This window comes from Mesoplodon mirus, assembly GCF_964341445.2.
Source record: "Mesoplodon mirus genome assembly, chromosome: 2".
NCBI lineage: Eukaryota > Metazoa > Chordata > Mammalia > Artiodactyla > Ziphiidae > Mesoplodon > Mesoplodon mirus.
In genome coordinates, this window is record NC_138977.1 from 125,588,512 (window position 1) to 125,615,898 (window position 27,387).

Here is a 27,387-nt window from a genome sequence, read left to right on the forward strand (position 1 = left end):
TGGAGACCGCGGCATTGTGGTCCCACTCACTACTGGGCAGCAACCTGCCCTGGGATTCCTGCTGCCAGGGAACGTGAATGAACCCCCCTCCATCACCCTGCCTGGGGAGTGGGGGTGGTCTGGGGGGAGCAGAGAGGGGGCTTGGAGGGCTGGGGGGCGGGGCAATGTCTCGGCCAGGGTCGACCCACGGTCATTATGTGGTCAGCGGTGTCTGGTGACAGCTCGGGGTGGTGGGAGGGACAGGTGCCAGAGGGCGAAGCCAGCTCGGTTGAGGCTCACTTTAAAATTGGGCCAAGCGCTTGGACGCGCAGACGCCCCCTTCCCGTCGGACGTTTCCTTTGCTTTTGGAGGGGAGCCCGCCTCCCCTCAGCCCCGCACCGGGGTGAGCAGTGCCGGAGCGCCAGCGGCCGGGCCCCGCAGTGTGCCTGGCTCCGGAGGGCGCTCAGGTGGCCTCAGGTGCCGCGGGGCGCAGCGCCGGGGCGGGGCGTGGGTAGGGCAGGGCCGGCTGGGCGCGCACCTCGCCCCGCCCGCGCGCCGCCCCGCCCGCCCCGCCGGCCGGCGCAGGGCCCTCCCGGAGCTATTTTGAAAGTGACCCTGGGCTGGGCGGCCGCGGGGCGGCGGGGAGAGGCGCGGCGGGCGCGCGGGAACCATGACAGAAGATGACCGAGGCGGCGCTGGTGGAGGGCCAGGTCAAGCTGCGGGACGGCAAGAAGGTCGGGGCGCGCGGCGGGCGCGGGGCGGGCGTGGGGCGCGGGCGGCCGCTCACGCTCCCTCTGTCCCCGCAGTGGAAGAGTAGGTGGCTGGTGCTGCGCAAGCCGTCGCCGGTGGCAGGTGAGCGGGCGCGGGGCGCGGGCACGGGACGCGGGGCGCGGGGCGGCCGGCGGCGGCCTCCTGCGCCTGGCCGGCCCGGAGCGCGGCCAGCTCGACCGAAATAGCCGGCGGCGCCGGGGCCGAGGGCTGTAACCGGAGAGCGCTCCGGCCTCACCTCGGCCTGCGCCTGCCGCGGACGCTGGGACGCGGGACCCTCTCGCGACCGCACCGGGCCCGGGAGCCGTCATCTCAGACTCCAGGCCCGGGGCGGGGACCACCTTGGCAGAAGGGCGGATTGAGGCTCGGAGGGGCCTGCGGGAGCCGGTGGAGTCCCGAGGGGCGAAAGGGCAGGAGCCTGTTCTGGCCCCCTCCCCCATCACGCAGCAGGGAGCATCCCAGAAAGTTCTGACCCAGTTGGGGATTGAGTCGTGTCTTTGAATCCAAACGCGGATGGGTGTTCCGGGCAGCGCTGACCCCAGGCGGCCCTTCCACCCTCCCCAGGTGGAGCCGAGGCTGGGCCGCCAGGTAGGAACGAGAAGAGTGAAATGTACCTTGTGTGTGGGCTCCGTCCCGGGAGGAGAGGACGGCCCCCTCCCAGCCCCCTGAGCGGAGCCGGCCCCCCAGCCCGGAGGAGCCAGCTGGGAGCCCCGAAGCCGGGCATCTCCAGCTCAGCGGCCGGAGGCTCTGAGCTGTGCAGCTGCAGCTGTTTCCGGAGACAGGTGCCTTGGAGCCGGCCCAGGCCCCCGGGGGTCTGTGTGGGATGCTGGGGGTGTGAGCGCACGCTGCCTCACACGTGCCCGGCTGCCCGAGAGTCTTCCGGGACGCCTGGGGTGTCTGCCATTTCCCAGGCAGGGTGTGGAGGGCGCCCTCCCTGTGCCCCTCCCGGCTCCCCTCCTCCATCCCTTCTGCTGAGCCGGCTCTGGGAGCCTCGTGGTTGCGATAGAAGGGTCTGCTTTTGGCCGCGGACACACTTCACCTCCTGCCTGGGCCTCAGCTTCCCCTCCAAGGGGGCCTGGGCTCCGTGCACCCTTTGTTCAGCCGATCAGTCTTTCATGCGCAGCCCCTGCGTCAGGAGCTGTGGGGTCCTAGTCCTGGGGAGCTCAGGGACGCCTGGTGGGGGTGGGGGGGTCAGAGCTGGAGAGAGGGGGGCCCCAGCCGGCAGGGAATGGAGACACCGGCCAGCTGAGGGTGGCAGAGGCGGGGGTGAAGGCCGTGCTGATCCAAGAGGCTATGGCCCGAGGCAGGGGGCTGGCTGTTGGTTGGGGGTTGCTTGCCGGGACGTTGGTGAGCCAGGGCCTGTGCGGGCCTCTGGGACAGGTGGCCCACCCGAAGAGCAGTCCCGGGGTAGGCCTTGTCTCTCTTGGTAGGGGGGTAGTGATTTGCAGCCCCTGGTGGTGGATTTTATGCCAGTATCCGAGAGCGCTAGTTGAGAGGTGAGCTCTGGCCAGCCCTGGAGGTCACCTGTGAAGGGGGCCCTCATGTACTGCAGGGGAGTTTGCAGTGGGTCCTCAACACCGTAGACTCTGAGTCTGTAAGTGGCCTTGTGGTCATTGGGCCTTTCCTGGGTCTTACCACGTGCAGTCCAGCGGTAGAGAGCCAGGGGCGTCGGGGAAGAGCCTCCTCTGCCCTGGCAGGCGCCAGGGCTGGACTGGAGGGGAAGTCGCGGAGAAGAGGGGGAAGGCACTCGGGCAGGACTCGGCCGGGGACTGGGGTGGGGAGGGGATTAGGGGTAGTGGAAGGTACACGCGGCCGCTCTGGGCTGCTGTCCTCTGAGCCCTGCATCTCACGTCCTGGTCCCCAGGGTCTCAGAACCCCTGCTGTCACTGCTGGTTATCTTAGCAGCGCCCCCTTTATCCTCACACTGCACGAGGGCCGCGGTCATCCTCTTATGGGTGCTTGGCCTGAGGCGGAGTTGCCAAGCTGACCCCGCCGGGCCACTGCCTGGCTCTCGCCAGCCCTCCCTCTCTCTCCCTCCCGGCCGGTGCCAGTGGCCGCGATTCCCCGATGGGTCAGAGGCTCTGGACCCTCCTCGCTCTCCCCTCCCTGGCCCTTAGCTGATGAGCTGGCCCCTCTCTAGTGTGTTGGGGGGCCTGGCTGGGAGGGTTGCAGCCGCCTGGCCCCCCTTATCCTGAAGACCAGATCCCTCAGGTGGCCTTGGGGGCAGGTCCTCGTACTTGGGGTCCCCACAGCTAAGACTCCCCAGATCCTGGCTGCAGCCAAGGGGGAGCCTGGGAAGGAGAGAGGAGGGGCCGCCCTGCCTTCTCATCATGAAAACCCAGGACTCTTGTTTTTGAAAAGCGTTTCCTTCCCAGGAGGGCCCACAAGGAGAGGTTGGGAGGGAATCAGGGGCTGCAGGCGGGTGGGGGGTAGGAGGGCCCCTCTCCGCTTTGGGTCTTTTCTCCTGTTTTTGCTTTTCTTAACCAGGACCACTTATTCTTCTTACAATAAAGTTTAGTTAGTGGAAGGAAGGAAAAGCTCTGATTTTTTTTTTTTTTTTGCGGTACGCGGGCCTCTCACTGCTGTGGCATCTCCCGTTGTGGAGCACAGCCTCCGGACGCGCAGGCTCAGCGGCCATGGCTCACAGGCCCAGCTGCTCCGCGGCATGTGGGATCTTCCCAGACTGGGGCACGAACCCGTGTCCCCTACATCGGCAGGCGGACTCTCAACCACTGCACCACCAGGGAAGCCCTGATTTTTTTTTTTAATAGATCTTTATTGGAGTATAATTGCTTCACAATACTGGGTTAGTTTCCGTTGTATAGCAAAGTGAATCAGCTATACCTATACGTATGTCCCCATATCCCCTCCCTCTTGCGTCTCCCTCGCACCCTCCCTATCCCACCCCTCTAGGTGGTCACAGAGCACCGAGCTCGTCTCCCTGTGCTGTGGGGCTGCGTCCCACTAGCTATCTATTTTACATTCGGTAGTGTATATATGTCCATGCCACTCTCACTTCGCCCCAGCTTCCCCCTCCCCCCGCCCCCGTGTCCTCACTTAAAGTGATGAAAGGGAAAACCTCTTATTGAAAGAAGTAACAATCTTTATAAAAGGCAGTAATACTTCGGTGGGATTGTGCTCCTTGGGGTCTTGACCTCTGTCCTGGCCAGAGAATTCATGCCTGGATCCTTTCCCTTGAGAGGAGGGTGGTCTGGGCCCACCCCTGGTGACCCTGGGCAGCCTCTCTCTTCCTCCCCGGGTTGAGGCTTAGGATGGTGGGAGGGGTGTCTCTCGCGTGGCTGCCCTGTGGCAGGGGCGGCCCACCCACGGGTGAGGCACCCAGAGGGGTCCTGAGCAGCCAGGGTGACTCCCCGGCCCTCCGCTCCGAGGGCCCTGCTTCACCAATTCCTGTGCAAGCTGCTGGGGCTTTATTCAGCCCAGAAAAGCCACCGGGAGGGACCCTGACTCCTGAAGCTGGCAGGGCCTTTGGGGGGTCATTATAGGCACAGGGGCTGAGACTTGCTGACCCAAGGGGTCTGGCCCACAAATGATTGGGTGCTGCCTCCTGCCCACAGCCCCTTGGCCGGCTGGGGGCTCAGCACCTGCTCCTTTCACTGAAGGTGAGGTATTAGTTCAGTATCCTCTTCCTATCCCTGTCCTCAGACAGGTGCTGAATTCCTGGAGGGCAGGTCCCTGACTTAGCATCACCCCTCACAGGCAGGCTGGCAGGGGCTGGGACCTGCCAGGTGAGGTGCTGTGAGCCCAGCCACTCTTGGCAACATCTGGCCCTGCAAACTTGCCCGGGAACCGGGGCCTCGGGACACCTGCCCTTTAAGCCGCCTGAGCTGTCCCACTGGTCTGTGCCCGTGCCTCTCCTGTGCAGTGGCAGCTCTGCTAACTGAGGTGGGCGCATTCCGAGAGGTTGGGGGTCCCAAGTGGTGATGGTGGGGAGGGTCCCTTCTCCGGTCCCACCTTCTGGCCTTGGATCAGCCGTGTCCCCCAGAATGGGCGTGACTTCTCAGTCCTGGGCTGGGCAGGCACTCAAGGACAGGGTGTGGGTGGTGGCTAGCCATTCCATCCCCATGGAGACCTCGACAAGGGGGCCAGGGCTTCCTGCAGCCCCTGGTTCCGGACTGGGAATCGGAGCACCTGAGCTCAGGTCTCGCCTCTGCTCGGACCAACTGTGTGCCCTGGACAAGTCCTAGCTGGTCCCTGCGGAGGGTGGATGGGTGGTGGGTGTGCATTGGGCCTGGGGCACCGTGCACTCTCGCTGCTGCCGGTGAGGTTGGGGTAGCCTGCCTGTGGGTGCCCGTGAAGCCCCCTTGCGCCCTGCATACACAGTGCATGCGCTTCCCCCCGAATTGGATCGGGAACAGGCCTGGACCTGTGGGTCAGAGGGGGGTCCCTCTGGGCTTCAGCCTGAGGCACTGGCTGGCAGGCCCGGTCAGCAGCCCCCATCCCCAGTGCTCAGCTGCCCGCAGGCCGCTGCCCAGCTGCTCTGCTGAAGGCACTGCCCAAGGTCACTGTGACCTCCAAGGGCTAAATCCAACAGCCGCTCCTCCGGCTGTGTCCCGTGGGTGGGCGTCAACCTCCGTCTCCTCTCCCAGCTCCCCCTGCCCCCAACAAGGCCCGGAGGTTTGCGTCTTCCCGGCCACCCATCCTCCCCAGGCTCTCGGCCCCGGGCTGTAAACGCTCTGAGTGCCCATGACTGACTCCATGGTTATTTTTACATCTTCAGACGCGTGTGTCCAGCTGCCTGTGTGCACGCCGCCTGGTGTCTGATGGGCCTCTCAGGCTCACGTGTCCGGGACAGAACCCCAACCCTGCCCCCTGCCCCCGGCCCCGCACCCCCTCCCCCGGTGCCCCCCTCCCCAATCCAGCATCACCCTCCTCTTCCTTTCCCTCACCCCATCATCCACCCACCAAGAGGTCCCATGAGTTAGCGCTGCCTCCGCAGAGGGAAGGCCCCTCCCGCTGTCACCATGGTTACCGCAGAGCCTAGCTTTGGGCCCCCTTTCTTCTGCTCGGCCTAGGCCAGCAGCTCCTCTGGCCTGGACAGCTGCAGGGGCCTGGAGCTTTGCTGTCACCCTGTGTCCCTTCGACATACGCAGCCAGGCTGGGCCCTCTTTGCTCACAGCTCTCAGGGCCCCTGGTGTGCTGGGATGCAGCCTTGGCCTGGCTCAGCAGGCCCACCTGGCTGGAGCCCGCCTACACCTTGGACCACTCTTCCCCTCCCTTCATGCCAGCCCTGCCCATTGGGTCCCTGCCTCTGGGCTTCTGCACTGGCTGTTCCCTCTAGCACAATACTGTTCCCTGAGGTGCTGCCGGGCTGGCGCCTTATATCCCTTGGGAGTCCATTGTCCCTTTGGAAGAGACTCTGACCTCTGTGCTCAGGCCCCATGACAACCGCTGTCATCAAATGCCGTCCACCCCCAAATGCCGTCTACCCCTGCCATCAAATACCGGTCCCCTGAACAGCTCTTCCTCAGAGTTTTCTTCTTTATCAACCTTTTTCAGTGTTTCCCCTCTTGGGTTTCAGCTCCGCAGAAGCTGGGCTGTGTCCCCTGGGTCCCCGGATTGTTTGTGAGTGGAATGAACTGGGCTGAGGGCTATGGGGGAGGCCGCCCCGCTGAGGGATGGAAAAGGAGGTGGGGTGGGTTCCGAGGAGCCCCATTGGGGGTCTTTCAGTGGCCCACTACGGGCAGAAGAGGGCAGGGGTGGGCTGACCCCAGAGGCGGGTACGCTCCCCTGGGTTTCATGGTGACGGGCAATGTCCCCGGCCCCAGGCCGAGGTCCCTGCTCATCCCACGCTGTGCTTGCTGGTGCGTGGCAGTCACCGAGGGCCTCTGTGTGCCAGGCTGGGGCTGTGCTGTTGCCTTGACTCCTCAGGGTGCATGGCGTCCGTTTCTCAGATGGAAAATAGAGGCTCTAAGAGCTGAGGGACGGGTTCCCAGACACGGATGTGGGACGTGAACTGAGTCAGCTGGTCCCCACGGTGGCGCCCGTGCACAGTGGTGGAGTGTGTGCGTGTGTATGTGCAAGCGTGCAGGTATGCATGTGTAAGCACATGTGTGTGAGCACGCACGCACGCGTGATCAAGTGTGTGGCTGTGCACGTGCACAGGAGTGTGTGTTTGTGCCTCTGCGTGCACACCCTTGGTTTAATCTTTGGCACTTTTGTCATTGCCCCATCCGTGCCTCCTTTCACTACGATGACCCCAGTCCCCTCCACCCCTGGCCGAGAGCTGCCCCGGCAGCGAGCCGCCCAGGCCCTGAGGCGGCTTCATCTCTTACCCCTGGAGTCCGGGCGCCCAGGGCCAGGTTGCAGCCTGGCTGTGCCCCTGCAGCTCCACACTTCAGCTGGATGGGTGCTGCCGTGAGCGGGGTCCTCAGGCCCCCGCGGCCCGTGTGGAGAGAAAGTGGCCACGTGAGTGGGTGGCCCGGAGCGCGGGGTGGGGAGGCCAGTGATGTTCCCTTGGCAGCTGACCGGGAGACCTCACCGAGTGACCAGCCTCGCTGGGCTTCTTGCGAGGGGCGCAGCCCTGGGTGCTCCCAGCGAGGGTCCCCTGTGGAGCTGGCCAGTCGGTGCAGGCTCCCGTGTCCCTTTGTGTGGCGCGTCTGCAGGAAGGGCTGGTGATGTCACTGCTCCCTGGGGGCACTGGTGCTGTCTCTCCCGGGCACAGCCTGCTTTGTCTCAGGCCTAGACCTGAGAATTTCTGTTTCTCCGGTGCCTGGTACTGAACAGCTTTCCACTAAACAGCGCTCCTCACAGAATAGGTTTTCAAAATAGGATCAATTCATGGCCCGAAGTGATCAGGAGGGAGAGGGGGTGGAGCAGTTGCCCATCAAAGGGCCCCACCCACGCCCCTCCCAGGAGCGGAGTTCTGCCTCAGCTAAAGGTGCCCACTGCGGGGGTGCTGGAGGGTGCCGGGGTGCTGGAGGGTGCTGGGGGGGCTGGAGGGTGCCGGCTGAGTGGCTGGACAGCAGCTGCGCCAGCTGTAGCCCGACTGTGACTCTGGGCAGCTTCCACCAGGCAGAAGATGAGGCTGTCACACAGCCGTGACCCTCGCCCTGTTCTGTTCATATGTAAAATGAAATCAGTGACGCTGAGGGTGTGTTGGCTTCCTGGGGCTGCAGTAATGAATTGCCACAAACTGGGGGGCTTGAAACAACAGAAATGTGCTGTATCACAGTCCTGGAGGCTGGAAGTCCGAAATCCAGCAGCGTTCTCCCGCTGAAGGTGCTGGGGAGCACCCTTCCCACCTCCTCCGGCTCGGGCAACTCCAGGCCTCCTGGGCTTGTGGGCACATCACCCTGTGACTTGTCTTCTCGTGGCCTCTCCTCTGTGCATCCATGTTTCCTTTTTTGTCTCTTATAAAGACACTCGTCTTTGTTTTTTTTAATAAATTTATTTATTTATTTTTGGCTGCATTGGGTCTTCGTTGCTGCGCGCGGGCTTCTCTCTAATGGTGGTGAGCGGGGGCTACTCTTCATTGCGGTGCGCGGGCTTCTCATTGCGGTGGCTTCTCTTGTTGCGGAGCACGGGCTCTAGGTGCGTGGGCTTCAGTAGTTGTGGCTCGCGGGCTCTAGAGCGCAGGCTCAGTAGTTGTGGCGCACGGGCTTAGTTGCTCCGTGGCATGTGGGATCCTCCCGAACCAGGGCTCGAACCTGTGTCCCCTGCATTGGCAGGCAGATTCTTAACCACTGCACCACCAGGGAAGTCCCAAGACACTCGTTTTTAGATTTAGGGCCACGCGGATAATCCTGGGTGACTCATTCTGAGATCCTTACCTTGTTCACATCTGCAAAGACCCTTTCTCCAAAAAAGGTCATGTTTGCAGATTTGGGGGGTCAGGACATGGACATGTCTTTTGGGGAGCCCCCATTCACCCCACTGCAAGCGGGCGAGGGTACGCATTGATTCTCAGATCTCTGTAAGGAGTAGGATGTGAGCTGCATTTCAGACAGAGCCAGGATCCAGAAAGATTGCACCAGCCCAGGGAAAAGGGTCTTGGGGACACATGTTGGCTCTTCCATGTAGGTCCCCAAGCCAGCCTTGCAAGTGCAGGCGTCCAGGGTGGCAAGACCTGCTTGGCAGCAGGAGGCGTCTGAGGAGCGTGACGTATGGGGCGACACAGGGGCTTGTAGCAAACTAGGCTCTAGACTACGAGTCGGCAAACCAGGGCCCTGAGCCAAATCCGGCCCGCTGCTTGTTTCTGTTATAAAGTTTTATTGGAACACAGCCATTCACTTATGTGTGGTCTGTGGCTACTTTCGCAGTTCAGTAGTTGTGACAGAGACTGCATGGTCCACGTAGCCAAAAACAGTTACTGTCTGACTCTTCACAGAAAGGGTTATGGACCTTGCTCTTGGCTATATCACTGGGAGCATAACTCCTAGAACAAAGGGGTGACAGTCTGGCCCTGCCTTGCTGTTAAGGCCACAACTAAAGCGAATGGTCTTTCCTGTGACAGAAGGCCCTCACCCTCATCTGTGCCAGGGGATGGGGCTGTCACTGCTCCAGCAGAAGAGGGCCTGCCTTCAAGAGCTCACCTTCCAGGGTGGGGAGTGGGGAGACTGGAAATAGACAGGGGACAGACATCTACCTAGAAAAGCCACCGAGAGATGCCAGCCTTCCCTGGGGAGAGGAGTGGCAGGAGGGGTCGGCGTGTCTGGGGGTGGGGCAGCCTGTGTGGCTGGCAGGGCTGTCCTCAGGCCCGTGGTCCCTTCCCTAGCTGCCTCGGTGGCTTCCCTTTGTCCACACACATTTTTACTGGGAGTCTTTCTGTGCTCACCGCCTCCCCAAGCTTTTACCTCTTGGGCCTCTGGTGACACATCAGGGAACACTTCCATAACAACACATGCCCTGCATGCCACGTGTGTGACTAATTTCTCTCCGGGCCGGGCCACGAGTTTCCTAAGGGAGCCATGCTAGGGAGAGAACACGCTGGAACCCTTGGGTGGGCAGATGGGTTTTTGTGGGTTCTGGGATTTTGTTTGTTTCCCTCAAAATGAGAACATCTTTGCTTTTTTCTGACATAAGCATTTCAAACACTACAAACAGGGTCTCAGATAGGAAGTGGAGCCCCCCCATCACAATCCCCAGATTTTGTAAATACAGGTGTGTCGGAGCCCAGTCACCCAGGCTGATCTATGTACTGCCTGGGGCTGCTTTCACGCCCGACGACGGCAGAGGTGGGTGGCCGGGACAGACTGTCCACCCTCTGCCTTCATAAGGAAGGGGCTGTGACTGTGGTTTGATGGCAAACAGGCAGGAAGCACCACCCTTGTTCTCCATCTGGTGGCAAAGATGAGTCTTGAGTCAAGCTCGTTGTGATCTGGTTGTCACTTGGGTCTGTGGGGCTGCTTTTCCAGGGTGCGGGGGTTGGGCCGGAGGAGGCAGTTCATCGCTCCATCCCCTGCCGTCCTCCTGCGCCCGCTCCTCTGTCCTCTCCTGCCCGGACGAGGGGGCTTGATCGTCGAGCGTCCGTGCGGGGCTCAGGGCTGTCTGACACTTCAGTGTTCAGGTGTTCACATTAGGCCCTGGACTCCTCACCTTCATCAGAGACGGGGCGGCGGCCGTGGTGGGTGCGCTTAGGAGGGTTGCTCGTGCTCTGATCTAGGGCGGTTCGCCAGGGCCACACAGGCAGCCAGGAGCGCCGGGGATACCAGCACAGCGATTAGGGTGTTGAGGGAAATGGGAACTTGAGACAGACTCTGGCGCGTCCCCTGCAGGCTCTCGGGGGCGGCTCGTATCGGGTCTGGCAGAGGGACCCAAGCCCAGTGGTCCTCCTGCCCCTCCCCGGCTCTGGAGTCCGGGTCACACCCTGGAAACGGAGAAATCCAGGAGGTGAAGGGTCTGGGTGTGGCAGGAAGCCACCCTTGCAGGGCCGAGGCGGGAGGCCTGAGTCCCTGGGCAGGCTCCGTGCTGTCCTGCCAGCAGCCTGAGTGTGGCCCCCGTGGCCCCAGGGTCTGGGGCAGGCTGGAGGCCCTGGCTGGGGGCCAGAGTCAGGTGGGCGGGCCAGCCAGGGGGGGTTCTGAGCCCACTTCCGCTGTGTGGCCCGGGGCCGTGTGGTTGGGGTCACCCTCTTGCACACGAGGAGGTGGAGGCGCAGGGTGGCCGGGGAATTGCCCGGGGTGTGCCTGGGGCCCAGACTCTCGGGCGAGGGGCTGCTGGGGACGGGGCGGTAGCTGCACTGGGCCTGCGTGCCTGACGCCATCCCCCCGCGCCCTCCGCAGACTGCCTGCTGATGCTGGCCTACAAGGACAGGTCAGAGCGAGCCAGAGGGATGCGGGAACGCAGCAGCCTCGCGCTGGAGGACATCTGCGGCCTGGAGCCCGGCCTGCCCTACGAGGGCCTGGCCCACACACTGGCCATCGTCTGCCTGTCGCAGGCCGTCATGCTGGGCTTCGACAGCCGGGAGGCCATGTGCGCCTGGGACGCCCGGATCCGCCACGCGCTGGGTGAGGGTGAGTGACACCGGTGCAGGGCTCCGGGGGCCCAGCCTCTGTCCTGCAGTGTCCCGCAGGCCTCACCGACGGGCTGCAGAGGCCAGGACGCGACTCCAGGCCACGGAGCCCAGTGCTTGCTGAGCGCCCTCTGCTCGGCCGCAATTGGGGCGGGGGGCTGGGGGCTGGCCCCTCTTGAGCTCCCTAACTTGACCCCATTCATCTGAACTAGAGCTTTTAGCTCCAGCGGGCGGCTGGCTAAGCAGAGTGATCTGCAAGTGCTGCCCTTTGCTTCTCACCGGGCCGCCTGAGCCCAGAGCCGGAGCAGGAGGAGCGGTGTCCCTCAAGGGGAGTAGCGGGGTGCAGGGAGTGCTCTCGGGAGATGTGGGGACCCAGCCCACCTCTCAGCCCCGCTGCCCACCCGGCTGTGTGAGCAGAGGCGGGCGGGCCCCCAGCTGAGCCATCAGAACCCATGATATTTTTTTAAAAATTTTTAAAAATTGAAGTAGAGTTAATTTACAATGTTGTGTTAGTTTCAGGTGTCCATCAAAGTGGTTCAGTTACACACATATACGTATATTCTTTTCCATTATAATTTATTACAGATAATGAGTATAGTTCTCTGTGCTATACAGTAGGTTCTTGTTGTTTACCCATTCTATATATAGTAGTGTGTATATTTTAACCCCCACGTCCTAATTTATCTCGAAACCTGTGATATTTTAACACCATATTTAAAAAATTCAAAATTAAAGCCAAAAGCCCGTGACGAATAAAGTGTCAGAATTTAGAGTGAAGCTGGGCTCCGAGCCACCCTCAGACATTCCCATCCTCAGCTGCCCCAGCACCACAGCCAGCCTGGTCTCGATTCACACATTTGCTGTTTCGCTCACCGTGGGCTTTTTGCATTAATTTTTGTTGTTTAAATAATCATTAAAATGTCAGTGATCTTGGCCACTGTTTTGTGCCCAGGTAAGAGCCTTGCTCACCTTAAGCCAGCCCAGCCCGGCTAAGGGGCTGCGGCCCCTCCCACCTCCGGGCACCCCCAGAGCAGTCCCCTAGTCTGGGGATGTGTGGACGGCTCAGTGAGGGGATGCAGTGGCAGAAGGGAAGAGCCGCACCTTTCCAGAAAGTTCTGCGGTTGGGGGTTCCCACCAGTTCAGCCTGGCTCAGGGCACGGCTCCTTTTCTGCTACGGGGCAGGCAGGGCCCTTGCACAGAGGCAGCTGGTGCCCTGTCTTGGCACCTTGACAGAAATCACCAGGACACTGATGGGGTCGCTGGCCTCCTTGGGCCGGGCATGGCAGGCCCTCAGGGCTTCCTTGCCTAGGAGCCCCCTCGACGCCCCACTGCAGGGGCTTGGGTGGGGCTCAGGGAGGAGGAGGTGGGGCTGGGACTGGGCCCCTCTGGGTTGGAGATGAGGCTGGTGGGCATGGGCGGGTAGGCCACTGTCCACTCCTGGGCCCGGCTGCTCCGGGGTGCACCCTTTCCGAGGTGGGAGGCATCTGGGGAGAGAAGACCATCCTGCTGAGGGGCTTCAGGGGCAAAGCGCCGAGCCGAGGTAGCGGATGAGATCTCGGGGAGCAAGTTGTCCTGCTCGGCGCCAGGGAGAACCCCTAACTGGAGAGGGAAGGGGGTCCACGGTTTCCCGAGCGTCCCTGCGGTCAGGCTGGGCTGTGAGGCAGACCTTAGACTCTCCACGGACCAACGGGAGGCTGGGCCTCCTGGGCCTCCGTTTCCCCATCTTTGAAATGGGACCACAGCAGCTACCCTTAGCGGGGGTTCTCAGAGGACGTGCTGTGAACAGGAGTCCTGAGGCCGCGGACCTACCAGGAGTCGCATGTGAGCTTTTACTGGAGCTCGCCGGGGCCGAGTTAGGATGGGGAGGGGGCCCCCTGAGGATGGGAGAGGTGAGTGTAGCCACCTCGGGGCTGGACGCTGTGCTGGGAGGCGGGGCGGGGCAGACCTGCCCTCTGAGCTGACCCTGGGATGCTGCGCCCCCCTCCCCCGCCTCTGCCCCAGCGACTCCCTCTCGCCCCTGCCCCGCCCTCAGTGCACAGGTTCCACGTGACCGTGGCTCCAGGCACCAAGCTGGAGAGCGGACCCGCCACCCTGCACCTCTGCAATGACATCCTCGTCGTGGCCAGGGACGTCCCTCCGGCCGTCACGGGGCAGTGGAAGCTGTCGGACCTCCGGCGCTATGGGGCCGTGCCCAGCGGGTTCATCTTTGAAGGAGGGACCAGGTGTGGGTACTGTAAGTATGTGGGCCGTGGGGACCCTGGGCTGTGGGCAGCCCCAGACCTCCTGGCTTCCCGGCCCGACTGTGGTTCAGAGCCGACCCTCCTGCTTGCAGCTGGCCTCTCAGGGACACGGCAGGGTTATGTCTTTTAACGTCGAACCCAGACCCTCAGCTGTCTCTTTTCTTGCTGTTGGAGGGTGGGTGCTTGGAGGCTGAGAGGAGGGCCCCTCCCGCAGGAAGCCCATGCATGGGCCACCCGGAGGCAGCTCATGGGCCTACGTCCCAGGTCACAGAGCATCAGAGCAGCTCAGGTTGGCTTTAAAAAAAAAGGGGGGGAAGAAGAATAGATGCATTTATTGAGGATGTGCTGAGAAACTCCGTAGTGGACCCGCCAGCTCCCTTGGCCCTCCCAGGCTGGACGTCACAGGTGGGTGCCGAATGCGAGGGCCCAGCAGTGAGGCAGGGGTCCCGAGGGCCGAGGTGGTGTCCGAGCTCCAGCAAGCTGTCCTCCAGGCCGGGAAGGGCATGGTGGGAGTGGGGGATGTTCCAGTGCCCCCAGCCTGCTGGTCTCCGAGTTGGGGGCCACTGTGGACCTGCTGTCACTGCAGGGAGCGAGAAGTCCCTTCCCTCCTCCCCAGAGGGGCCGAGCCTATCTGCGTGGCCTCCCTGGGCTTGCGGCCAGCCGAGTGCCTCCTGCTGACCAGCTGGGCAGCCTCGAGGGCCACGGTCAGTGTGCTGGGCTGTGGGCTGTGCATCCCCACCTCCGTTCAGCCTGGGACCCTGGTCAGGGGGATCATAGGCCCCTCCTTCGTGTGCAGGGTGGATGGAGGCTCTAAGCCAGGGGCGACCTCTCTCCACCTCCCCACCCCCGTAAAGGGGCATTAACCGCCCCCCTCTCTACCACCCGCAGCCTCATGAGAGGACGAAGATGGCAAGGGCCTACTGCAGGGTCTGGCACACTCTCGGTATGGCCAGGATGGGGGTCCACCTGGCTCTGGGGCCTCGGTCATGCCTGGATTTCTCTGGACAGAGGACACGGTTGTGCTGTGTGCTGGGCATCTGGCCCCCTCATTCCGCAAGGGGTGTGTGAGGTGGGACAGGCTGATCTGGCCCAGCCGAGCAGCCCGAAGGGCCCTGCCTTTGAGGGGACAAGATGTAAGCTTCAAAGACGCTTAGCAAACAGGTGAACAAGCAGGTGAGGGCCAAGTTCCTGCTCAAGGCAGCAAGATGTCTATAGCCACTGAATTGTATGATGCTCCCTGGTCCTGGGCTTGGGGGAGGTTAAAAGCTTGGAGAGGCAAAGAGAGGCAGGGAGGGGTGATGTAGCGGAGGCGTGGGTGGACCTCTGGGGCGGGCAGTTTGGTGCAGTGGCCCTGGAGTGGGTGGGGCAGCTGCAGACAGCGCCCAAAGGGCCTTGACCATGGCTGGGCCTGTGCATTTCCCACCTGGAGTTTTTGAGCATGAGCGAGGGGTGAGCACAGCTGTTGGCCTGCCTGCCTGGGCTGTTGTGGAAGGATGCACGGGACACTGGCCAGAGTCCTTTCTGCTGGGCAAGCCCTGGGCCACCTCGTCTTTGGTACATCAGAGGTGACAGCAGCGGGTGGTGCAGGGGACCCTGGCCCAGCTTTGTTTCCCTCCCTTGCGTGGCTGGCCGGGAGTCGCAGGTCACAGCATACTTGGCACATGGCGGCCCTTCCCTTCCGAGATCTCCTCCATGTGGAGCCCTGGAGCTGCTGGGGGCACGCCGGGCAGGGTCGGAGGGAGAGACCAGCGTCCTGGCTGGAACTGTGGAATCCCTGCACGCTGAGGCTCAGACAGGATGGCTTGTGGCTGCTTTGAGGACTGGGGTTCAGACCTGGGGTTGGTGCTGGCGCGTGCCCTCGAGCAGGGGCAGGCCAGGAGGACCGGTTCCTTGGAGACTGTTTTATTTGCCCCAACATAATGTAATAGAGCCCTCTGGATATTTTTCCCCTGAGGCCTCAGGGTTGAAAATTCCGACTCTTGGTGTGGGTGGGCTCCTTCTGCGATCGTCAACAATTCCAGGCGTCGGAGCAGCGCTTCCTGCGAGGGCAGAAGCTGAACCTCGAGCCGCTGTGCCTTCCCTGGGTCCCCAGCGTGAACTGTGACAGGGCTGCCCTGGTGCTTCTGCCCGAGGCCTCGAGTTAACTCTGTCCACCGACGTGGGCTGGCCCAGCGGATCTGCCTTGACCGCAGGCCGGACATTCTCCCTCCCGCTGAGGGACCCTGGACCGCGAGAGTCCCCCTTGGGCATCCTCATCTCCCCTCCAGGCTGTCTGGAGGCCCCTGGCCAAACCCACCCAGTCAACAGTGGCCGAACACGGTGGTGGGTGGCTAGGCCAGCCTGTCCCGACCCTCTGCCCCCAGCAGGTCCCACCGGGCTCCGTTCTCTTCCAGGGACAAGCTTGCCGCTGCTCTGCTGGTTTAAGCCAGTTTTTAGGCTGTTACCGGACTCGATGCAGGGCTGGGTGGTAAGGGGCGGTGCACCCCTGTGCGTGTGGTCAGAGCACCAGGCCACTCAGGACCCGGGCCGTCCTGGGAGGAGGGCAGCTAGTTCAGGTCCAGGAAGGGGTGTGAGTTAGGGTCCTGGGGCCACGTAGCAAATGACCACAAACCGGGGCCTTAGAACAACACAAATCTGTTCCTTCACCGTTTTGTTCAAAGTCAAAGTTGGGGGAGGGCCGGGCTCCCTCGGGGGCTCCAGGGGAGGGTCTTCCCTGCCTATTCCAGCTCCCGGGGGGGCCAGGTGTGCCCGGGCTTGTGGCCGCATCACTCCCGTCTCTGCTCCGGCATCACGGGGCGTCTCTGTAGGACACCAGTCGTTGGATTTAAGGCCACCCCACACTCCGGGATGGTCTGTCTGAGAGCCTTCACTTGAGCACACCTGCAGAGACCCTTTTCCAAATAAGGCCACAGCCATAGGCTCCAGGATGTGAACCTGTCCTTTGGGGCCACCGTTCAGCCCTCGACAGGGGTCACCTGAACTGTGAAGGTGCCAGCATCCAGATCTCGATGAGTCTCTGGGCACCGGGACAGAGAGTGGGTTAAAGTCCCCAGAAGGCCCTGGAGGGTTTTGGATGTAAGGACTCAGCATCTTCTCCCCTGGGGCAGGTCCCAGCCTGGACCCTGGGCCCCCCAGCCCACACCCCCTGGGCCCTCAGCCTCAGACCACTCCAGAGAGCAGTAACTCGACCCTGGCCCCCTTCACCCATCCTGAGGCATCAGTGACTGGATGTCAGGAGAGGGCCCTGTAGAGTGTGGAGGAGGGGTCGGGCAGGTGTGACCAGGACCTGGCAGGTGTGCGGGGGGCTCTGTGTGGCTCTGGGTACCGCGTGGGTGGACGTGTCCTCTCTGTGGCCTCCACATGGATGACAGCCTGTTCAGATTATTCGGATGGGGGTTGGGCTTGGTGGCCGGGAGCTTGAGGTCCCCCAGCGTGGCCCGATTCTCTCTCTCTGGGGTGGTCATGGCCCGCTGTGTGTGTTTAGGGCTGCAGGGCAGGGGCAGGGCATGCTGGTGAGGGTGGCACAGAGATTTGGGGGCCCTTCCCCACCAACAGGCTCAGCAGGCAGGGAGAATGGTGGGCCCGGGAGAGTAGGGTCTGTCCGGTGTCTGGAGCCCAGGGAGGGCTTTGGAGAGGGCCAGGGGGCATTTGAACAGGGCCTAAGCATGAATGGAAGTTTCTAGGATGAGGGGCCCCAGAGGAAGTCCCCGTCCTTTACATTGGCAGGTCCTGTCAAGGGCACTTCAAGGGCATTTCCACATCCATATGAGCCGGCTGCGGACAGGATCGGGGTCCTCGGATGCTGAGGAATTCAGCAGGTGGTGGTGGGCGGGGGTCCAAGGCTGGCCCCTGAGTCTGTGCAGGCTGCTCCCCCTCTCCTTCTCCCTAGCTCCTCGGGGTCCAGGCCATCCTGTCAGTCCCTTGGGGTGCAGTGAGCATTTTTAAATGATTTTTATATGTGCGTAAAAGATGAAGCTCTGAACTAGGGAGAGACCGTCTTGCTACGCCTGCCCAGCTCTGAGAAGCCCTTAAGTGCCTCTTTTGGGCCTTCGTGGTCCAAATGCTGGTCTCGCTGGAACTGCTGGAGCCCTAGTCTTGAAACCCAGGAATCTTGGGGAGGAGGGAATGCATTCAGGGGCTTCTCTGTGGCCTGCACTGGGTGAGGGGTTGGAGCTGGGAGCACACGGCTGGGAAGACTCAGCCTATGTGGGAGGACACAAGGCGTTTAGAATCCTCGGGGGCACAAGGGGAGCCGGGGAGGGCCACAGACCCCAGCCCGGGAGCGTTGGGGAGGCCCTCTGGAGGTGAACCTGACTGGGGCCTCTGAAGGGTGAATAGGAGTTGGCCCAGCTGCCGAAGGTAGGGAGGGCTGGGGGGAAGAGAAAAGGTGCTCCAGCCATACATTAAGCTCTGCTGAGTGACGGGAACAGTGTGTGCGGGGTGGCAGAAGTGAGGTAAGAGGAGGAATCTGGACCAGAGTTTGCACTGTGTTTCCAGGGTAGCAGGGAGCCATCAAAGGTGCTAGAGCAGGACAGTGCCACCCACAGATCTGTGTTGAGGGCGACAACTGTGGCCCCAGGGTGCGGACAGGATGGAGGCAGGGGCTGTGAGTGGGCGCGAGATGTGGATCCGCTGAGGCAGGGTCCTGCTGTGGGCAGCAGCTGGGTGGGTGGGCAGGGCCTGTGGGTTCAGGAATGTTAAGGCGGTGAGTGAGAGGGGGAGGGAGGGCGGGCCAGCCTGCGGTGGGCGGGGAGGAGGGCAAGGCGAGGCGAGGGTCCCAGCAGGGTGGGCCTGGGCTGAGCGGTCCATTGCTTTGCCCATGGGGGTGGGGCAGGCGTCCCAGGCTGGGTTGCAGCCCGTGCAGAGGCCCCGTCAAGAACCTGTTCAGGTTTATACTTGGAGGTTGAGTCTCCCCTTGGGATCTAAGGCCCCTGTCACATTTCTGACAGGTTTGTGGTTGATTTCAGCCCTCTGCCCTGAAGTCTCTGCTCTGGGGGTGGAAGTTGGGCCCGGAATCTGTCACCCTTTTGTAGTCCACTATGGCATTTGCACACAGGGATGGTTCTGGGCGCTCTGCATGTCCAGGGAGGTGACAGTCTGGGTGTCCAGGGAGGCCTCAATTGCACAGGGCCAGGGAGAGATGGGGCTGGGGTGATAGTCACCCCAAGAGACCCCCCTGCAGGGCCCCATACTTCGTGGGGTTCTAGGTCCTCACACCAACCCTATGTGGTGTGTGCACATCCCCATTTTACAGACAGGGAAACTGAGGCACGGAGCTGTCCATGAGTTGCCCTGGCCTGTCCCTCTGAGCGTGGTGGAGCCAAGGTCTGGCCCTGGGGGGACCTGACCCCACACTGTGTGCCCTGCTTTGCTGTCATCCAGCCCAGCGCCTGCCTGGCACTGGGGTTAAGTGGGGCGGGACCAGACACTTTTCAGCTCTCAGCAGACTCGGGGATTCCTTTCTGGGGTGTTTTGCTTCAGTCTGTTTCCTCCTAGGCAGAAAAGCAGGCCCTGTGTCCTCCTGTCCTTGGGGACCTGCAGGGTGGCCTCTTGGGACCATCTGGATGTGATGGCACGCGAGCCTCATCCCACGTCTCCAAATGGGAGATGCCCACTGTGTGCAGACGGTGTTGTCGGGGCAGGTGGCTGGCATTTAGCAGTGGCCGTGAGGATGCGAGGTGCCTGCACCGTATGGCTGCCTCCTGCCCGGATGGGGATGGGATGGGCTGAAGAGGGTGGGGAGATGGCTCGCTTGAGGATGGGACAGAGCCTGCTTCCGGGAGGAGTTGTTTGTTTGTTTGTCTTGCTTGTTTTAGTTTTACTGTGGCAAAATACACATAACACAAAATGTACTATTTAAACCACTTGTGGCATATAGTTCAGTGGCAGTGAGCACATTCATGCACATGATTCTGCCCCCATCACCACCACCATGCCCAGAATCTTTTCATCTTCCCGAACCCTGTCCCCATTAAACACTCTCTCCCCATCCCCTCTCCCCGCCCAGCCCTGCACCCTTTATTCCACTTTCTGTCTCTGAGTTTGATGACTCTAGGGACCTCATATAAATGGCATCATGCAGGATTTGTCCTTTTGTGCCGGCTTGTTTCACTCAGTGTAGTGTCCTCAGGGTTCATCCACGTTGTAGCAGGTGTCAGAATTCCCTTCCTTTTTAAGGCTGAATCAGGTTCCACCGTATGGATGGACCACATTTTGTTTCTCCATCCATCTGTCGATGGACACTTGGATTGCTTCCGCATTTTAGCTATTGTGAATGATGCTGCTATGAACGTGGGTATGCATATATCTCATCAAGACCTTACTTTTAATTCTTTTGGGTGTGTGCCCAGAAGTAGAATTGCTGGATCAGATGGTGGTTCTCTGTTTAATTTTTTGAGGATCTGCCACACTGTTTTCCCCACGACTGCCCCATTTTACATTCCCACCAACAGTGTACGAAGGGCCCAGTTTCTTGACATCCTCACTAGCACTTGTTTTCGGTTTCGTTTTATTTTTATTTTTCTTTGCTGTTTAAATAGGAGTCCTCCGAGTGGGTATGAAATGATCAGGTGAAATTTAAAACTTCATTTGGAATGAACTTATTTCATTGAACTTTGCTTCTTTCTCCCCAAATAAGGGCAGAGACAAATGAAACGTTAATTACTAGATGTTTTACTCTATTAAGAAACTCTGTGCAAAATAATATCCCAAGGGGCTCAGTTAGCTGTGTCAACTTTCTGACTGATAATCAGTGCTGTCTGGACTTGAGCTTTCTAGAACCTTCTCGGCAGGAAAGTCCTCCAATGCCTTCAGACTCTGTCCTTGACTGGACTTCACCGTGGGGTCTTTGTCAGCAAAGGGTGGAATGCTTGTTCTCTGAGGAGCTGGGGACTGAGCTCTTAATAGGGTCCAGTGACAAAGGTCTGGACACTGGAGATTAAAGACTAACTTCAGATGGGAATCGGTCGGGATCTAACTGGGCTCATTGAACGTTTGAAGGAAGGCCTTTCTTTCTCACGGCTGGTGAATCTTTGAGTTGAACACGATGCTTTTCCACTGGAGATATTTATAACGCGGGCGAGTTTTGCTGCACCCCTGAGGATCCACAGCGTCTGTGTCCGTGAACCCGCAGGCGGCTGTTTCCTGCTCCGCAGGACTGTCTCCTCCGTCTTTAATTTCCCGTGTTATTTATTGCTGCGGGACAGACACCCCAAACTTAGTGCTGTTTCCTGTCTTGCGATTCCGTGGGTCAGTGGTCTGGGCAGGGCTCTCAGGGCTCTCTCTGCTCCGCATGGTGCACTGGGGTCACTCGGGCAGTGGCGTTTGGTGGGTGGCCTCAGGCACGGCCTGGGGCCCTGGTGCTGGCTGTTGGCCGGGACACCTCAGTTCTCCTCCGGGGCCTCGCCCTCCAGCAGGACAGCCAGGTTTCTCACAGGGTAGCTGGTTCCAAGAGAGCAAACGTGGGGGTCTCCAGCCCCTAAGACCTCGGCCCCAAACCCTAAGGAGCGTCCCTCGGTTACTTCCTGTGGCGCAGACCCCGGGAGAGGGGAGTGGCCCCGCCTCGGGGTGGAGGATTCACGGACGTGGATGAGAGGAGGCACGGGGGGGCGTCGTGGCAGTGACCACACCGGTACAACGTGGCAAAATGGGTCCAGGCCCTAGCTTGCCTCCCCTCCCCCAAAACAGACGAGCAAACAAGAAATGAGGAGAGCCCTTCCCTGGGGATGGGAGGGGGCCTGGCTGCCTCCACGCCCTGCTTTCCATCCACACTGAGCGTGGGGGTCTCCTGGGCGCCTGGCCCTGGGTTAGACACAGGGGACTGCGAACGACTCAGTAGTGGTCCTGCCTCAAGGTGCTGGGCCTGGCGGCCGGGACAGCATCAGACCCGGGAGGTAAAGGGTCGGGGGGGTCTGCCCCAGAGGAGGTGTACCCTGAAAGCATCACCGGGTGAACCGTCAGGAAAGGCCATGTTACCCGAGAAGAATCTCAATAGGCGAAGGGGTGTTACGGGTGGCTGAGGGGAGTCGTGGAGGGGGACGGCCGCCCCGGGGGAGGTGTGTCAGGCAGGCCGGGCACACCTAGGGAGCTTGTTGCCCCCAAAGCCTGGGGTGGGGAGGGGAGCCACGGGGCAGCAAGAGGTTGCCGCTGGGTCCGGAGGCCTTGTCCCTTGGTTGTGAGGCTCAGGCGGGCCCTCAGAGACGCACGGCCCCCCACAGGAGCCCCTGGAGCCGCCGCGGAGGCCGGGTGGCGGCCGGCTCAGGCTCGGGAGCTCACAGACGCCCGTGGAATGCCACCGGCTCCGCTCCCCCCGTAATGTGGTTTTTTATAGTCGGGGGACTGACTGTGCCGAGGCCTCTGCCAGCTGACCGTAAGCTCCGGATTAGAGGCCTGGCCCCGGGGAGCGGGGGTGGCCGGGACGGGGCCTCCTCCCTGCCCACCCGCCATCGGCCAAGGTCCCGGGCTCGAGTTCTAGGTTGGGAGGGACCATCCCCCAACCCAGCCCCTCTGGGCAGCGAGCCTTGTGGGTGCCCCTGGGGGCCCCCAGGGTGGGCCTGGCTCTGCGTCTGGTCAGACGCTCCGTGGTGCCAGGACGTGGCCCCTCTCTGGGCGTCCATTTCCTCACCTCTCGAGCAGGCGCGTCACCGGTTTGGGCCCTGGTGGCCGCCCAGGGGCACGGCGGCCTCACCACGTGTGAGACTGGCCCGGGTCCCTGGGATTCAGTGCCGGCGAGCGTAACCGGGACAGTTTTAGTGTGCCGCTTCCCCGTCTCCCCCGGACACCCTCCTTCCAGAGGGAGCAGGCCTTTCTTTGGGCAGAGGGAGGAGGGCGAGGCACCGAGGGATTCCTGTGTGGTGACACCATGCCGGGCGTCCAGCCCCCGTGACCCGGTGTCCCCATTCACTCGGCCACGGGACTTCATTCACGCTGGCGGGGCTCCGGCCCAGCGCAGGGCCCTGCGGCCGCTCTCCGCCCTGACATCTTGCAGGCCCACGTGCCCCCTCCACCCGAGCCCCCTGGGCTGGGATCCCAGCCGGGCCTCCCCTCTGTCAATGGAAATAATCAATAAACCATCAATAATAAGAATAGAAAAGAGTTTTATTTGAGCCAAACTGAGGACTAGCCTGGAAACCTGCTTCCCAGATGACTCTGGAAAAGCAGGGTTTTCAGCACAGTTTTATATCTTGTTAGAACAAAGAACATCAAAGAAGTCAGGGTGACATTTCTTCAAAGTTTCAAAAAATAATAAAAATAAAAAAACAGACCAGCACGTACACAGAGAGTCAGCGTGGCCTTGGCACCTGGGAGGGAGGCTTACCACTGAAGGAGGAGGGCGCTGGTGCCCCAGGAGGAGGGACATTTATTTAATCTTTATGTTTAACATGGACAGTCTTTACTGCTGGTCGATGTGCCCTTTTCTCTAATAATTAAAGCAGATGTACAATTTGATAGACCACAAATAGGCTATTTTAGTTAGCATCAAATTCAAGTGAACTCGTGTATAAGCCACGATGACTTTCCCATATCTCAGTATGTAAACGTGTCTTTTATCACCTCTGTGGGTGCGAGCCCCGAGGCTGGATCTCAGCCCTGCAACTGCGTACCAGGGGCTCCAGTGCCCCCCACCCAGAAAACGAGCCCGGGAAGAGGGGAGGGGCTTTGAGGTGGGCCAGGCTGCTTCGTCTGCAGGGCAGGTGCCACCGCCTGTGTTTTGCCAGCTTCCCCTCGCCACAGCCCGGGTGAGGAAACCAGCTCCCGCAGCCGCCCTCCTGGATGTGCACCCCCCGCCCACCCCTCAAAGGAGCGTGGGCCAGAGGGAGGGGCTGCTGGGCTCTCCACGCAGCCAGGGCGCCCTCCCCGGCCTCCTCCGTGACCCCCAACCTCCAGAAGTCGCCCCAGCTCCTCTCACCGGCCCGGGAGACGAGAGATGGCTGACGGCTCAGGGCCAGCGGGCAGGATGCCCTCTCCCACCTTGCTGATGCTGTGCAGCCCGGACTTGGGCTGTCCGGATGGTGCCCTCAGGCCTGGGAGAGCCGGCCTGTGGCCTGAGCCGCCTGCATGGCTCACGTCACCACAGTGCCGTGGGGACATCGCTGTGGTGCTCGGGGGGAGGTCTCACGGGTTGGCTCAGGCTTTTGTGGGCAGTCCTCGCCCAGCGGCCCTGAGCCCACCCTGCAGGGGCCCCACCGACCCGAGCTCTGGCCAGGCTGACACCGGGGTCTGTCCTCCCTCTGCAGGGGCTGGGGTCTTCTTCCTGTCCTCAGCTGAGGGAGAGCAGATCAGTTTCCTGTTCGACTGCATTGTCCGCGGCATCTCCCCGACCAAGGGCCCCTTTGGGCTGCGGCCTGTTCTCCCAGGTGGGTGCCGGAGTTGGGGAGCCTGGCCTGGCGGGAGGGTCAGGTGGGCTGCTTGATCTCGGGCTCCCGGGGGCATTCACACCGGCACAGCCCCTCCTCCATGGGGTCTGAGCTGCTGGGACGCTCAGAGGCCGAGGCTTCCGGTTGGGACAATTACTGCAGCTGCACCAGGTGGGCCAGCAAGAGGCCCGAGCCCGAGACCCCGAAGACCTTCCAAGCCGGCCCGTCTCCCAGACCTGGGCTGGGCCCTCGCCTGAGGTCGCTGGGGTCAGGACTGGTCAGGGAGCCAGAGTTCGGGCTGGAAGTCACCTTGTGAGCTGGGGTCTCAGCGCATCGGGTTGGTAGGTGCCAGGGCTGCATGAGCTGGCCTGGTCTTCTCTCCCACTTCCCTGGCTGTGGCTGGGACACTGCTCTTCAGGAGTCCTGGACCAGGGATGGCGCTGGACCGCGGAGGGCCACGCTACCTGGGCACTTCCTCCCACAGGGTGAGGTCTGCCCTCCCCTCGGGGAGGGCAAGGAGGCCCAAGCCCATGGGAGGGACAAAGGCTGGTCCTTGTCATCGCAGCTTCCTTTGACCGAGGCCCTCTGGGTGGGTGGTTCCCAGGGTCACCGATACTCCCCTCGCCCCAGTGAGGCAGTGCTTGTCCCCTTGTCCAGGTGGGAGACCAAGGCCTGTGGCCGGGCAGCAGGTGGTCAGTGAGCTCACATCCGTGGCCTCCTTGCATGGGCACCATAGCCAGGTCGGGGGCAGGTGGACCTCCTAGGGAGACAGTGGCTGGCGACGTGCCAGGTCCCCTTTCTCCCAGCGTGGGCCTCTCAGCCCCTTAACCCCCCAGGCGGGCCCGGGGGGCGGGGTGGGGGGCGGGCTGGGGAGGAAGGAGGCAGTTCATGTGACCAGAGCCTCGCCGCCCGGGCTCTGCTGGGTGGTGCGGCATCGCCCTCTGCTGGCGGCTTCCCGCATTGCAGCCGCAGGTAGTGGTGTGGGCGGCCGGGATCAGACGGGGGCTGGCGTGGATGGGGCAGGTGTGGACAGCTGGGGTGTGGATGGGGCTGGTGGGTCCCTGCTCGCTGAGCCTGGCCAGTGTCGTGTTGAAAGACTGTGATCTTTGGGGACTCTTGAGATGTGGCCTCCACTGGGTCAGCAGCCTTAACACTCTGAGATTTGGGGGTGTCTTCTCAAGCTGACCACTGCTCGGTCAGACCCACTTGGGCACCAAGGCCCAGAGGCAGGACCTGCCTCACATACAATGGGGAGGGGGAAGGGGAGAAGATAGAGTTCCGGGGTCCACCCTGCCCCAGGCATGTCCTGTGCATTCCCATCTTGGTCCCATTGCGCGTGGCGTGCACTGTCTCTGCTCCCACGTTTTGCAGTCTTGGCTGTGAGGTTCAGGGAGGGCAAGTGGTGGGGCTGTGAGTTTGTCCAGCGCCAGCGTCCTGCTGCCTCACCAGCAGCAGGAGGGTGTGCCAGTGTCCTGACCCACTGCAGGACTGTCCGCTTCGGGGCATGGGACATCTGCTGGTGGCCAGGGGGTGCTGTCCTTGGGCCCAGGACACAGGATGACCGGGGACCTGGACGGGGGTGGTTTGAGTACCCTGAGCTTGGTGTCTGGCAGCTGGGGTGCTGGCGTGGGGAGGAGCTGGGGCTCCCAGGGGCTCTGTCGTGGTGTTGCGACTGGACCGAGGTCCACACGGCCCTGGCTGGGGTAACTGTGATGTCCTGAGCAGTGGGTGGGCCGCGGGGACAGGGCTGGGGCCGCCTCTTCGCTGACTGTCCTCTCTGCTGCAGACCTGAGCCCCGGGGGCCCTGCCGTGGAGGAGCGAGTGGCCCAGGAGGCCCTGGAAGCCCTGCAGCTGGAGAAGCGGCTCAGCCTCCTCTCCCACTCCGGCTGGCCGGGCAGTGCAGGTAGGGCCATGGCCTGGGCCATGATGGAGGGCCAGTGGCCCTGGGGCTGGGGCTGCCCCTTTAAGGCAACCTCCCAGCTCCTGTTCGTTCATTCATGCCCCTCCCTCTGTTCGTCCATTCGTTCTCTCACTCATGATGCCACACTCACTAAGCTCCAGCCTGGATGCTGATCGTAAGCATGGTGCCGCCATGGGTGCTGGCTGGCAGGTTGGGTTTGAATTCCTTCCCAGCCACCGGGGTGTGGCCTGGTGAGGCTGTGGCTTCACCGTCTGTGCCCACACAGAAGGCTCAGGGGTGCTGGCTGCCGGGAGCGAGGCCCCTCAGCTGCTGCGCTCTGCGGGGAGATGGACAGAAAGGGCCGGCAGCCCTCGAGGGGACGCTGCAGCTCCCGGGGATGGTGGATGGGGGGCTACAGTGGGGTCTCCTGGGCCAGAGGCGGGGGAGCTCTGCGGGCCCTCTGTTCTGTGTGATTGTCGCCAGTCCCACGGGTGCAGAGTGGGGATGGTGGCCTCTCTGTGCAGGCCCCTAGAGCTGGGGGCTCAGGTGTGCACGGGCTGCCACCTTCCTGGAGAAGGGGCTCACGTCTGGTTCCCAGGGGGACGGCAGGGAGGGGACTGGTGTGGGCGAAGGGGCCATCTTGGGTGACGCTGGGTGTGGAGGTCCAGGCAGGGTGTGGGTCAGCCATCCCAGGGTGGCGACTGGAGACCAGAGAGCGCAGGCCCTCAGCAGGGCAGGGGCGTGGGGGGGGCTAGACATCAGCTCCCACCGAGGCTCCCCAGCCCACCCCGGGCAGCCCGAGCCCCACAGGAGTCTCAGCCCCCGACTCTCCGCTCAGGGGACGACCGCAGCCTGTCCAGCTCATCGTCAGAGGCCAGCCACTCGGATGTCAGCGCCAGCAGCCGGCTCGCACCGTGGCCAGAGCCGTCCCTGTCCTTGGCGGGCGCGTCGCCCGAGGGTCTTGGCCTGGCGGCTGCCCAGGCCCCCAGGGAGGCCGTAGCGGGTGCCTCGAGGCCACCCCCCAGGCCGCTGCGGCCACGGCAGCTGCAGGAGGTCGGCCGCCAGAGCTCCTCGGACAGCGGCATCGCCACGGGCAGCCACTCCTCCTACTCGGGCAGCTTCTCGTCCTTCGCAGGCAGCAGCCTGGACGTGTGGCGCGGGGCTGACGAGCTGGGCTCCCTGCTCAGCCTGCTGGGAGGCGGGGTGCCCGAGCCCAGCCTGTGCGCCTGTGCCCCCGGGGCGGCCGAGTACCAGGTGCCCACTGCGCCTCGGCCCCACTACGACACGCCCCGCAGCCTGCGCCAGGTGGCCCGGGACCAGCCCCCTGCCACACAGGGCAGTGCCAGCGACGGAGCCGCCAGGGACTCGGGCGGCCGTCCGTCGGCGGGGTGTCCCTCCAGCTGGCTGGGCGAGCGACGGCGGGGACAGGCGACAGAGGCCCCATCGGGGCCAGGCGAGCCCTGGGAAGCGGGCGCCCCCCACGCAGGGCCCCCTCCGGCTCTCTTTTCCGCGTGTCCCGTCTGCGGAGGACTGAAGGTAAATGCCCCTCCCTGAGGGCGGTGGCTGCGTGGTGGGTGGTGCCCTCGTGGGGCTGGGCTCGGTGGGGCGGCCTGGGGGCCTGGGGATCCAGCCTGCAGGGAGGGCTGCGGACGCAGCTGGAAGTGCGTTCTGGAAGGT

General features: G+C 62.4%; 1 protein-coding gene across 5 annotated transcripts; it reads left to right on the forward strand.

Moving 5' to 3' along the window:
- The first annotated feature begins 580 nt into the window (after window positions 1-580).
- On the forward strand, window positions 581-27,387 carry DOK7 (docking protein 7). Of its 5 annotated transcripts, none has more exons than XM_082608385.1 (7): window positions 581-713; window positions 786-831; window positions 10,986-11,216; window positions 13,248-13,448; window positions 23,691-23,810; window positions 25,597-25,713; window positions 26,549-27,387. In XM_082608385.1, exons 1-7 carry the CDS (start codon window positions 660-662, stop codon window positions 27,262-27,264), a joined length of 1,485 nt encoding a protein of 494 aa, XP_082464511.1. In that variant the 5' UTR covers window positions 581-659; the 3' UTR covers window positions 27,265-27,387. The 5 variants fall into 5 exon arrangements, with proteins under 5 accessions (XP_082464511.1, XP_082464515.1, XP_082464512.1 ...); XM_082608389.1 differs by having other exon boundaries at window positions 13,342-13,448; window positions 23,585-23,810; XM_082608386.1 differs by having other exon boundaries at window positions 591-689.